The 13,397-nt window shown below is 41.8% G+C and overlaps 1 protein-coding gene across 1 annotated transcript in view; it reads right to left on the bottom strand.

The window, feature by feature from the left end:
• AKAP10 (A-kinase anchoring protein 10) overlaps positions 1 to 13,397 on the bottom strand; it is a gene marked incomplete in the record, with an annotated part of 1,224,755 nt that overhangs the window by 212,719 nt on the left and 998,639 nt on the right. The window contains 1 exon segment of the mRNA XM_044054325.1: positions 12,697 to 12,779. Within this exon segment, the coding sequence (XP_043910260.1) occupies positions 12,697 to 12,779 (83 nt within the window).

The raw sequence follows: 13,397 nt of genomic DNA on the forward strand, positions 1-13,397 counted from the left end.
CCATTTTCTTTAAAACTGCTTCCACAGGCGATCCAAACAACACATCAGACTGTAAAGGAGCATCCAAAATCCTTGTCTTAACATGCTCAGCTAAATTCTGCTCCTTCAACCAGGCATGCCTGCGAAGAACAGAACTAGTAGCAGCCACCCTCGAGGAGGCCTGTACAGCATCAAAACCACATTGCAAAGAATGCTTACCCACTTGCTCAGACACATGAACCAAGTCCAGCAACTCTTTACACTCAATACCTTCCGCCAAAGCATCCACCTTAGATTTTAATTGTGAAAGGAGATAATTCTGATATTTTAGCATGTGAAACTGACAATTCAACGCTCTCATGGCTAGAGTGGAAGAAGTATACACTTTCTTTCCCCACCTATCCAAGGCCCTTGCCTCTTTATCAGTGGGAACAGGATTTTTAACCACAGAAGCCTTAACACCTTTAGGCCCTTGAGAAATAGTTTCTGGGTCCGCCCTAGGACTCTTAAACAAATACTTATGAGCTTCGGGCACCCTATAATACCTATCAGGCTTAACAGGAGCAGGAGGCAAAGAGTCAGGATTCAGGGAAGCCTCTGCAAAACATCTTCCACCACATTCAACACAGGAGGAATAGCTAAGGGCCTATGCTGGGGCAAAACAAGAATTCCCTAAGCCTTTTCCTGGAATCAGAGTAATCCTGGCCTTCCCATTTAAAGTGCTCCCTCATGGAATGCAGAGTCTCTGAAAATGAGAAATCCTCAGGAGGAGAAGCTGTAGGAGTGGAATCATCCACATCAGAATCAGAATAAGTAGGATACTCCTGCAAGTCTTCCGCAGAAGACACTGAAGCCTCTGAACACTGTTCAAAACTATCAAACTCGGTTCCACCCTAGGCCTCTTATCAGGCGGGGCATAGAACCTCTAATCATAGTAATCAAATCTTCTGCCATTTTAAGCATATGTTTCTTAGGTACAGAACCCGAAATGCTAGGAGAAGCCCCCACTGAAGCTGAACTAGGCCTACCTCTCAAAGAAGTTTTGGCAACAGAAGGAGAGGCTCTAACTACCTTGGGAAGAGAGGGAAGAACAGTTACCTGAGAAGCCCCTCAGCCTGGCCTACCTCCTGAGAAGGCACATCCTGTAACAGTAAAGTTTCTGCCTGAGACTCCATGGAAACTCCTGGCAAAACCTCTGGCTCCACTGAGCCTTCTAAAGAACCGACGTCCGGGACTGCCGGTTCATCAACCCTAGGCTTCACTGTTTTGTCCTTGCGCTTCTTGAACGAAGCGGGCCGGAGCATCCGGCGGCATTTTATAATTGCAACGCTTCCCAAACACTAACCTGGCACAGTCTAACCTCCTCTTAATAGTGCGTTTGTTAAACCTAGCACAAGAGCGGCAACCAACAACGTCGTGCTCAGGCCCTAAACAAGGTATACACAAGGTATGGTAATCCCTATGAGGTATCTGTTTCCCACAAGAAATACAGTTATTCACTTTTTCTGACATCCGGTAAAATACTGAGGCAAGAAAACCAAATTGTTCCCCAACGGGGTACTTAGCCAACTCTGTTTCGGTCTGAAACTCCGGTTTCGGAAATATTTCAGAACGCCAACCTGCACTCGCAAAACTGCTTCTGCATCGGACCATGCGGCAAAAAAGACTGAGGATATGACGTCGGTCATGCGCATTAGTACCCTGACGTACTGACGTCAGTCTAATGCGCCCTGACCGACGTCAGCCTTATACTCTGGTATTCGGGCCGACTGGACGCGGACTATACCCAATAGTAAGGACTGCAGCAATGGAAAACGAAGAACATCTGGCGTCGGTTGCATCTTTAATACCCCTGGCGCACTGACGTCAGGGAAGAGGCGACAGCAACCGACGCCGGACCTAGACTTTGGAATTCAGGCCGACTGCGGGTAGCCTGCCAGCAGGATTACCCAAGTGTAATGACTGCAACTGTGAAACATGATGAACATCAAGAAAATATTAATTTAAAAATAAAGGTAAGTAATAGATTTGTTGTGTACAGCTAAAATTTGGAACATAGATAGAATACATATATAGTACACAGATACAGTACATATATTGTACACTAGCCAGTGTTTGTGAGTAAGAGTGAAAACTATTATCAAGTACTCTAGGTTTAGTATGTGTACCTTTCACTAGCCTGGGGAGCAGTCATGGCACTGCCAACTTTGCTTGAGATGTTGCCTAATGAGGTTTTTAAAGGAGGCTTTGGACGATGTGTTTTGTATGCTAGTGGGGAAGAGTTCCATTTTTTAGCCACTGAACTACTATATAGCGTGTCTCCAAAACTATTGTAGCTGTTGGTGACTTCTAGTAGTAGTTTGCTTGATGATCTAAGAGGCCTTTTGAGTGAGTGATGCTGTACTAGGTTTTTGAGGGCAGGACACTTATTGGGGAGGTAATAGATAGAATGACAGAGGCAGATCTGATTGTAGGTTAGGAGCTTGGGCAGTTCAAGCCAGTGGAGCTGTCTCAAAGCAGTACAGTGATGAGTTCTACATGAGAAATTTGCAGCAAAGCGGGCAATTCTGTTATAGCAGGCTTCCATTTTGCTTAGTTCAGTTTTGTTAAGATTAGTCAGAAGGGGAGATGCATAGAGTAGGGTGGATAGAAGTTGGGAGCAAGCAATGGCTGATCTTCTAAAGACATGCCTCTGGAGCATTTCTCCCCAGGCCTCCGCTGAAAACAGGATCTGTGGAACCTAGTCGGACTTTCCCGGTCAACAAATGTTAAATAAAAATAAAAAAAATAAAATCTTGTGTTGCTGGTAAGAAATGGTTTGATACGGTAGAGTGATCCCAGTTTGGCATGTACTTTTTTAATAGTTAAGTTGAGATGACCATCAAATTTTAGATGGGAGTCTATGGATATTCCCAATAGCTAGCCTGTGCCACTGAAGTGACTGGAGTAGCATTTGTGGAGTAGACAGTGAATTGACTGTTATCAGTGTTTTTGTTAGAACTGGTTATAATCATAAGCTGAGTTTTCTTTGGATTGAGGAAAAGTTGGGCTTTGGTAAGGTAGTTTTCAACTTCAGAGAATGCTAGTTGAGTTGTTTGCAGGAGGGTGGGAATGTTTTGTGCAGCACAGATTAAGGAAGTAACCTGCCAAGCATTTGGTGAACACCCTGGAGGCTGTGGTGAGGCCAAAGGACAATGCTCTGAACTGGTAAATAATGGCTCCCAGATGGAAGTGCAGGTATCTCCTGGATTGTCTGTTTATTTTTATATGATCATATGCATCCTGAAGATCTACTGAGCACATCCAGTCGTCCTTGTGCAGGAAAGGCAAAATGGACTGAACCTTGATCATCCAGAACTCTGTACATGGAATTGATTTGTTCATATTGCAAAGATCCAAAATTCGACTTCAGCCTACTGTTTTTCCAGGCACTAAAAGAATCTTGAGTAAGTTCTGGATTCCATCTGGTCTGGGGGGACCTCTTGGACGACTCTTTTTTTTCTAGCAGTTTTTTTTTTTTTTTTTTTTACTTCTAGAGCTGCTGCTTTCCTCTGACTAGGTAGAACATCGGGAATTTTGTTAATGATGAAAGAGGGAGCAGGGAAAAGGGGATTATATAACCTCTGGAAATAATCCTCTGCACTAATGAATCATCTGTAATGTCTAGCCGAGCTCTCTGGGGCACAGACAGATGGCGTCCGACTGCCTCCAGAGGTGGGCAATCACGTCTCCTTTCCGGAGAGGTGATGGGAAATTTTAGATTTTAGAGAAAGAATCTCTAGAACCCTGGTCCTGCGGGTCTCCTCTGTTGTCTTCAGTAAGAAATAAAAATCCACAACCAAGCCAGTGTTTGAACTGAAGCAGTCCAGAGTAAAATCTACACAACAAATTTATTGTCAGTAAAAACACAGCTCTAGCGCTTCGGCCAAAAAGCCTTATATATTTTTTGCCTTTGTCAAATCCCTCTGAAATCAGGTCATATGAACTAGGTATGTCAGCACTCTGAGAGCAAATCGTTGAAGCATACGTCCATTTCCTAAATCTGTCCAATACCCTACATTCTGTATTAGTGAGATGAACAGACATGCTCTATTCTGAGAGTTCCTTCCTTGTGGCTGCCACAAAAAAATAACATCTACTGGGGGATCCTTGCCCCAATGGGACCTACTACTGGGGGGTCACCAAAATCTTATTTGGTTTTCATGGAATTGACTCCACCACCTCAGGTTCCTTCCATGCCCACTGTGAAACTAGGTCTATTAGTTCGTCAGCAGGTAGAACCACCTAAAGAAGAGCCAGCCTCAAATAGGAACACTGACTCCTCAGAAGAGGGGATTGTTGGAAGACCAACCTCCTCTTTGCTTCATTAAGTCCAGAATGTCTCCAAGGGAGATGTCTTCTAGAAGGATTGTGGGGAACCTTCTCCCTCACTGAAATCTGTACCTTCATTGACTGACTCCAGTCAAGAGTCCAAATGCCTCTCTTTCAAGCCCATTTCCATGGAACCTTCCCTGTGTGGGCTTCCAGAGACTTGGGTTTGGACGAGGAAGCTTTTTTGGTAAGAACCCCCACAAGGCTGAAGGAGTCTGACTGTCCCCTGTCGATCAGGAGGAGTATTTATGGAAATAGGATCCATGGGAGATCAGGCTGTAGACGAGTGTGGTAGAGACACCTCCTCTCTCAACCTGGTGAGAAACCTCTCGAATGCTTTGAAGGCCGAAGACAAAAATCAGGACAGAGGGATCACCCACCTGATCTTTGGGGGGGGGGGGGTGATCTTGACACTGAACTTACCAGACTCAGAGGCCTACAACTGCACTGAGTGGTTGAGCACAGAGGCACAAAAGGGAGGGGTCAGCTCTGAGAACACTGGCTCAGAGACACATCCTAATCTGAAATGGCTGGAGCTGAGAGACTAAGGGAAACCAATGGAGTAGAAGTTGAAAAGGCTGTCAGCTCTGACACTGGTGCTCTAGAGGGCAGACTTGGAACTGTGGGCTTCAGATACAGCAGTCAGACAGGAACAGGAGAAACCAGTGGTGGGGTGAAATGGGTCATACTCAGAGCCCCCAAAGGGGCTGGTGCTGGCATGACCCTCAGTTGAATTTGTGTCCGAAGGAACCTCCATATCATGCTGTCAACATTAGCTTCTGAAAGACTCCTCAATAAATGGATGGACCTGAAGAATGAAGCTATTGTAGATGGCTGAGAAGAGCACTTCTCTTGCAGGAATAGGGAATGAAGCCTCAGACGCACTGGTTCCAGTGAAAACATTGAGGGAAACTGTGATCAAATATGACGAGGCTCTGGCTCCAAACACCTTGGTGCGTTTGGGGCCATCTTGGAAATCTCCAACAGATCTGGTGATCTTTTCCTGATTTATTTTATTACTTTATTTTCTGTACTAGACTTCTTGTGGCTCTTCTCTTTCTCCTTTTGAACCTTTGTTTTCTCCATCTTCTTAACCAAGGGAGAAGAAACCGCTGGGGCAGGAGTAGCTGAACTTTCCACTTGGGGGAGAAGGCGACCCTTTAGTGCAAGCTTATGTCAGTGCCCCTGTAAAGCTCTAGCCCCAAAAGAAGCAAACACCTCACAGTCTGAATCAAAGCGTGCAGTCTCAAGCAGTACATGCACAGTGAATGCAGAATCTGTGGTGGAATCGTGGGGCCACATGCCGAGCATTTTTTAAACCCAGTGGCCTTGTCCGACATGCTGGGAATTAAACAATGGTAAACAGCTCACCTCCACAACACAATAAAATTATCAACTAAGCCAACAGTAACTACACTAAGACATGCAAAATGTAGGGAACAAATCTAGTTTACAGTCCTCTGGAAAATTAAGAAAATATATAGGAGGTGTTTTTTTTTTTTTTTTTTGAAAAAAAAAGGGGGGGGGATGTAAAGCCGTGGAAGAAACATCTCCTAAAAGTGAAAATTAGTAGAGATAGACCAAAGATTAAAGCAAACACAGCTGTAATAGCATTTACTGTTAGGTGAAACTCAGAGCCTTTGGAATCAAACGTCCTGATGGATCAGGTGGCAAATGAAATCTGAGGTAATCTGGAGACCAAAATGAATTATGGGTAGTGGTAGCCCTGGATCCAAACTTTTGAAAAAGTGCCAAGCTCAGGTCCAATAACCCAATTGTTGAATGGGATGAAAAAGACAATATCAGATAAAAGTTTATACATTTCTTGCTCTCCTGGGTAGTTTCTTTGTTAAACTAGACAAATTGTTCACTGTTATTTTCTCTGCCACAAACAGGAAAGCCAATGCAAATGACAGCCTTCTGGCAGAACCCAATATACATAACACTTGCTGGTAATTTTCTCTTTGGATGCCCTTAGAGACAGTATAAAGCCACACACACTACACGTCTAGATTAACATGGATAAAAACAAAGTCTGCATTTAACACTGTCAAAGACAGAGTCCCATGAATCAACCCATGAGCTACTAAAGCAAAGGAGATCATCTCTTTATATAGTTCACAGAAAAAAAACAAAAACAAGTAGTAACATACCACCAGATCAATGTCCAGGAATCAGAAAAACATTTTTTATTAATTCAAAACAATACAATTCTTTAGTGCCTTGGCCTAAACAGCCTTTACAGAGTATAAAATCACACTAAATAAACATGCCTTATATACAATCACCTTAATTGCATTCATTACATTAATGACATAATGACATTAATTATGATATTTTAAAACCTTTCATAATGGTAGTGTGGATTGACTCCAGGCAACTGTTTTGGAACAAATAAATGGTGGACCTTTTGATGTGATGAATATAAAAAGTAAACTGCTTCAGAAGGACTTAATTTATATTTTAAAGTTTGATACATTGGCCCCTAAGGGGTTAAATATGGAGTGTAATTGGAGAATGTTACTGTAATTGTTTTACTGACTGATTAATGTGATAAATGCAGTTAAGGTGATTGTACATAAGGCATGTTTACTTAGTGTGATTTTATACCCTGTAAAGGCTGTTTAGGCTGAGGTGCTAGAGAATTTTGTTGTTTTGAATTTCCGATTTCTGGCCACTGGTTTGGTGGTATATTACAGATCATCTTTTTACTTCAAGTGCCAAAAAACAGCTGACCAGGGTGCACGCATACACTTTTTTATAAATGTACTATTTTTACTAACTACAGCACAAAAATCCACCCATATATCTGAGGACATCTTTTACTGCTGAAAAAGATGAGGGCAAGATAATGATGTCCACTTTAGGTTATTTCTCATTCATGCAATGAATTTGGATATGAAATATCTTTATGATATACATCTGGGAGGGTACATGAAGACATAATGTTATTTACTACCTGACATGAGAGATGTGGTCACATGGTTAGTTGCAGTGCTGGGAAATCTGACATGCAGGGAAGGAAGAGTACCAAGTTGTACAGCTTGTTCAAGAAGTATCTTGACATAAGATTATATACTATTCTGTCTACAATCCAAAGCTTATTCTAACTTCTACTTCACAAAACTAAATTCCAGTATTTAACTGTCTGAAGGCAACAATTTATTATACTACACAGTCCAGTAACCACTTTAAAAAAACAATGGTTTGCTGAATTACAAAAGAAGTTTAACTACCTTGAACCTCATAATGTCATAATACAAAAGTTATGAACCTGCCATCACACTGGATCTGTTATTTCTAGCCCATCCACTTTGACTGATGGCTTATGTGACTCCATGGTGGATACAAACTGGCAGCAACTTCACTCACTGCAGAGCTCAAGCCCTTCTCCCCACAATTCCCTTGGGTCCCCTTACAACCTTCAGATGGAGTTTGCCTCCAATGTCAGTACTACTGGTGAAGAGAAGAACAAATAGAGAATAGGCTTTAGGATTAGGTCCATCACTTCTGTTCAGAAATTCAAGAAAAGATAATATGAAGGGGGAAGGTGGCCAAGACGTCAAAGTGAACAGACTAAGGATAATGAAGATTAATGGTTACAGTAAGTACATGACGTCTGCATCATACATTGTCATCTATCCACTTTCATTGATGGGACAGAATCTCCAGGTACTAGATATTTTTGAGGAACATCATGACAACACATTTCAGGTTAGTGGATCCAAAAGTTAAGCTTGAGTCTGATATCACAACCAGTTTACAATATTTGATGAATGTATACACTGTTGACTATATTGCTGTAGCACATTTATCATCAATGGAGAAGTTTTGGAAAAATGCCATGTAAGTTGCTATGGACCTTGTTGAATGTACCTCAGGTCTTGACAGTAAGGTTTTGTTGTTAATGGGATAAATGTGCAAAATGCAATCTGACAATCATCTGTACAGAGTAACTTTTGATACCTGAGAACCCATCTTTGAAGAGAAGTGACAGCATGCTTTTTATACTTCTTAAAATCTTTCAATTTGAGTAAAAACATATTGAGTTAGGAACCTCCAAGCAGTGAAGTGACATACTACTTGGTTGGAATGGTTAATGAAAAATAATGGAAGGTGAATTATCTGACTTGGGTTTGATTCTGAAGCAATTTTAGGCATAAAATAGGGGTTAGTTCTAAGAAAAACTCTTTTTTATCTGAAGCTAAACAGGGAGGTTTATAGAAAACAATGTGAAATTCAGAGACTCTGCCAGCTGATGTGCTTAGCAATCAGGAAAAAGGATCTTCCAGGAAAGCTATTTTATGTTACAGGAAGAAAGTGGTTTGAGGGGACCCGAATTAAGCCCTGCAGCACAAATTTGAAATCCTATGATTGAGGGGGTTCCTTAAAGGGAGGTCTCAAAAGAAAGGTTCATTTTAGGAAGTTAAGGAGGTAGAACTGATGGTTACAGTTGCAGATGGCTGCCAAATGGCTTTAGTAAAGGGAAAAGTAAAGCCAGAATAAAATAAGGTAGGTAGAAACTGCAAGACCTAAGGAAGTGGGGCTGAAAAGGGGTCCAGGAATCAAAATGAAAAATCCTTTTATCTTGCTCTAGTAAGTTCTTCAAGTTGTATCCTTCTGAGAAGCAGAGAGTATCTGATTAACCTTGGGAAAAAGGAAGGATCCTTAGCTATCACTGAAGTTGCAGAGATTGTGCGGTTAGTTCGAGAGATAGTATTTCTGCTGAGGCTTACAGAATAAATGAGATAATAAGCTTGAAATGGGATTGAGCAGCCAGGGCTGTTTCCTGAAATAAAGTGAAAACACGGGGAACCAAATTTGCTTGGGCCAGAAAGGGCAGTGGGGATAACTCAGGAAAGCTTTCTGTAAGAACTTGGGCTTGAGAGGTATTGGATGGAAGACATAAAGGAGTCCTGGAGGCCATAGATGGAACAGAGTCTTTCTGGGTGTCTGTCTCTGTGGAGGGATGAAGGCAAAGTTGGTCAGGGATCCAAAGAGGCCACAGGAAGTCTGGCTCAAATAGTGAAAAATCATCTGTGCTACTGATGAATTGAGGGGCCACTCATGAGGCAAAGACATATTGGATGAGCCTGTCTTGTAGAAGGTAGGTTCATTCTGGAATGTATGCTGATATCGGAAAGTGTTGTGAAGACATTACCCATTGTCGGATGGCATCCTATAAACACAAACGTTTTTGAGGGTTCCAGCTTGGACTTGCAAAATTTACAGACATACCCAAGGGCAGACACAAGCAAAGCAAACAGTCTTCTTACTGAAATAAGGGACTCTCTTGTTGTGGTGATAAGGAACCAATCATCTAAGTAAAGGAAAATGCAGATCCTTTTTAGCCTGAGATGGGCTATTATCAATATGCATTTGATGAACACCCGGAGAGGGGCTGTGCTGAGATCAAACAGCAATGTTAGGAACTGGTAGTGACTGGCTAAGATCCATAGTTTGCAATCTTTATACTGATGTAAACAAATCAAAATCAATGCTTACACTGTGACCATCTGGAACTTTGTATTTTTTTATCACGACTCTTTAGGTTGTTTAAGTCTTAAGTTAGCCTGAGGTTATTTGACTTCTTGGGAACTGAGATGAATATGTAATAGACACCAGATCCTCACTGGTTTGGTGGGATCTCTTGTACGGCTCTTTTTTGAAGGTGGTGAAAAACATCTTGTGCCACTGCTTTCTTTTGTTAGGGTGGCACACCTGGAAGAACTGGGGATGACTGTGTGAGAGTTGCTATGGAAGGAAGCATGTAGCCTCTGGATATTATTCTCTTCACCTGGTTGTCCTGTCTGATGACCAGCTATTAATACAGGTGAAGGCAGACAGTCAACTCACACATGCCTCCAGAGTGGAGTTGGGTAAGCTATAAGGGGAGTTGGGGTGGTGTCCCAGGGAAGAACCCCCGATTCCTCAGATCCTCTTTGCCTCTACAGTAGTGTCTATTAAAGAGGCCCCCTCTTTCACTGTTGCTCATGTCTGAAAAGAAGTTAAAGGGAAGACTCTGAAACTTTTTAAACTAAAGTGCTTTGGCGCCCTTCTGGTTCATAAAGGAGGACCTCTAAGGGCCTTCAAAGCACACACTTATGGCAGTTAATGTCCTTCCATCTTGTTCATTTTTCAGGAGCTCTTCTTTGACCTTGTATCAGAAAACAGAGCAACTGTCATAAGGTGTGTTGACAAATGATGCCTTAAAGTTGTTCACAAAGTCACAGAAACAAAGCCAACCATGGTGACACATAGCATTGTGCATTTTCATTGTCCTGACCACTCCATCTGCAGCACTATGCAGCAGTCTCACAGTGAGGCAGAAGACAGCATGGTAGCCACTAGAGACTTGATAAGCTTTTGACTATCTGGGGTAGGAGGTCTTCAGAGTCCATGGTTTTCTCAGCTAGATTTCTTTGGAATCTTGTCATATGGATGACAAACACGAAGTGTAAAGGTTTCCAAGACATAAGCACTCTTCCCCATATGGTCCATCATCCTGGACTACTTGTTGGAAGGAGGAACAAAAGTTTCCTCTCCATGGCAGCTGCACAATAACAATAAGTTATGTCATGGGGGTTGCAAATTTCTGCCTAGCATGTGGGGCATCCACTATGCAATATTTGCTTCCTGCCATGCCCTTTCCACCACCAGGTTCATCATGCAGTTAGTGGGAGGGATCACCCTGGAAGTAGAGGGGGTATTTTAGAAAGCCCTCAAAAACATGTACTGATCCAGGGAAATGAGTCAGTGGGCCAAATGTTCCACTTTTGGACCAGTTCCAATACTTCTCCAATATGGAATCTTCAGGAGGGGACTGAGGAACCTTACCCTTCCTCGAAGTTGGTGAATTTTAGTGCCTCCATTGGGATGTGCACTTTCTAGAAGCCTCTTGGGAGGGGGGAGCCTCCTGACCGATCTGGCAGACATGAGAGAAGAGGTGGAGGAAGGGGAGCAGGAGCTGAGGAACTCTGAGAACTCCCTCTTGGAGGACTGGCTTACAAGCAGACGCCCTCCTGGGGAATCAGTCAGGGATGATGATAGGCTTATAGTATGGGAAGGTGCCACAGCTGAACATGAAGGCAAGGGAAGATCCAAAGGGATTACAGCTGAGACCTCTTTTAATGGTGGTAGTCTTGGAGAGGGGTGAAGGCCCTACGTAGGACTCCTCTGGTTTTCTTTTCCCTTTCTCCTTTTCTTTTTCTCTTTCATTCTTTCTCTTTACCATTTCTTATGTCATCTTTCTTTTCAATGTTTTCTGACAGCAACAGACCTTCTAAGATTAACTTATTTTTTCTCTCCATTATGGCCTGAGGACCATATGCCTTACATATATCAAGTGCCATGAAGGTGTTCCAGGTGCACAACACATAAGCCATGATTATTCTGGGACAGAATTTTAGGCCCGCAATGGGTGCACTTTTTGAAACCTGAAGCTTTATCCATTGTGCACTACAAAATATAAAAATATCCAGCAACACTGACACAAAAGCCACAATTCACAAGTAAAAATAGAGACACCAATAATCAAGGCAATAACAGCAGGAAATATAGTAGGGGTGTTGATAAGGAAGATTAGGCTGCTACCTAATCTAATGAGAAGCTAGAGAAGTTATTTTTGTTTTATATATATATATATATATATATATATATATATATATATATATATATATATATAAGCAACAATAACCAGGAATAAGAAAAATTCTACACAAAATATGAAGAAAGCTAACTGGAAAACCACTGACGAATGAAAAAATGTACACGTATCGAACTTATGGGAAGAGCTCTGGAGATCACATCCAATGCAGAATAGCGATAAATGAGATCTAAGGGTTATGAGGGGTACCCAGCTGCAGTGTGGGAGAAGGGAGGAGCTCAAGCTCTGTAATGAACAAAACTTGCTGCAGGCTCTCATAAGCTACAAGGATGAATAACCCATTAAGTGAAATAATACAAGATCCAAGGATTTTTGCATTAGCATATAAATCTGAAGAAATGTAATTCAGAACATAAATTAAAGAAAGGCACCAGACAGTCTAATTTAAGTCCGCATTACAAACATGGGTTGCTGTGTAGCTGATCTCCAACACAGAACTGTTATAAGATGCATCACAAATTCCATTTGCTTTTCAGACTCTAGACATGCTTTTACCAAATGCAGAAAAGAAATATAAGCCTTTGAACAATCCAATACTCATGGCAGCCTTAAAATATCCATGAAAAGGAAAGAGAACAAGCAACATCTAATGATATATCTTCATCTTCTTTTCACTAGTTGATTCCAAATACTACTCTTGTTCAGTCTTTCAAGAAAGCAGGTTTAAAATAAAACCCTACCTTTTGACTTCTTCATGTCAGGCTCAGGCTCACTTTCTCGGATAAACTGGCCCAGTTCACTGACTTTTCCAAATGTCATCCTCCTAAACCAATGATATAAATACATGTGAAACAATGTAGGTCACTGTCTGTTGCCTGTTAAACTATCCAAGTGTCAGATACTGTATTGCCTGAGAAAGAACTACCTTTCAATTGCTGTTTTCTCAGCAAAACAAAAATAATCTATACCTTAACAGGAAAAGATTGGGAATCTGACTTTACATCAATGTCTTGATTGCCAAGAACCAGACTATTAACAGACACAAAATAGGCACGCATGGTGTTTTAAATCATTTGGTCTAGTGAAGCAAGGTGTACTGATCTCCATTTTCCACATATGTTTCATTCCTTGTGTGACTCAAGACTAAAACTGTCTTCCCAATTATGTTACACTTACAGTCCTGCTGTTATGCTTCAGAGTAGGTATTTTTTAACACATTAACCTCCCAGGGAAATTAGTACTTCAGCATCATAGCAGTGCGGTGTGCAAGCCTATAAAAAGAGAACTGCACTCACTTCAAAGAGAGGTCATCAACTAATGATACTACCACAGAGCCACTAAAGAACAGCCTGTCTGTTAGCTGCAGAAAAGGTTCCAGTGCCAAATAATATTCGTGCAAACCAGCTGTTAGGTTTCCAAAGCAAGCTGCCTCATAAAATAA

The sequence above is a fragment of the Protopterus annectens genome, chromosome 13.part0 (assembly GCF_019279795.1).
Source record: "Protopterus annectens isolate FY-2018-M chromosome 13.part0, PAN1.0, whole genome shotgun sequence".
NCBI lineage: Eukaryota > Metazoa > Chordata > Ceratodontiformes > Protopteridae > Protopterus > Protopterus annectens.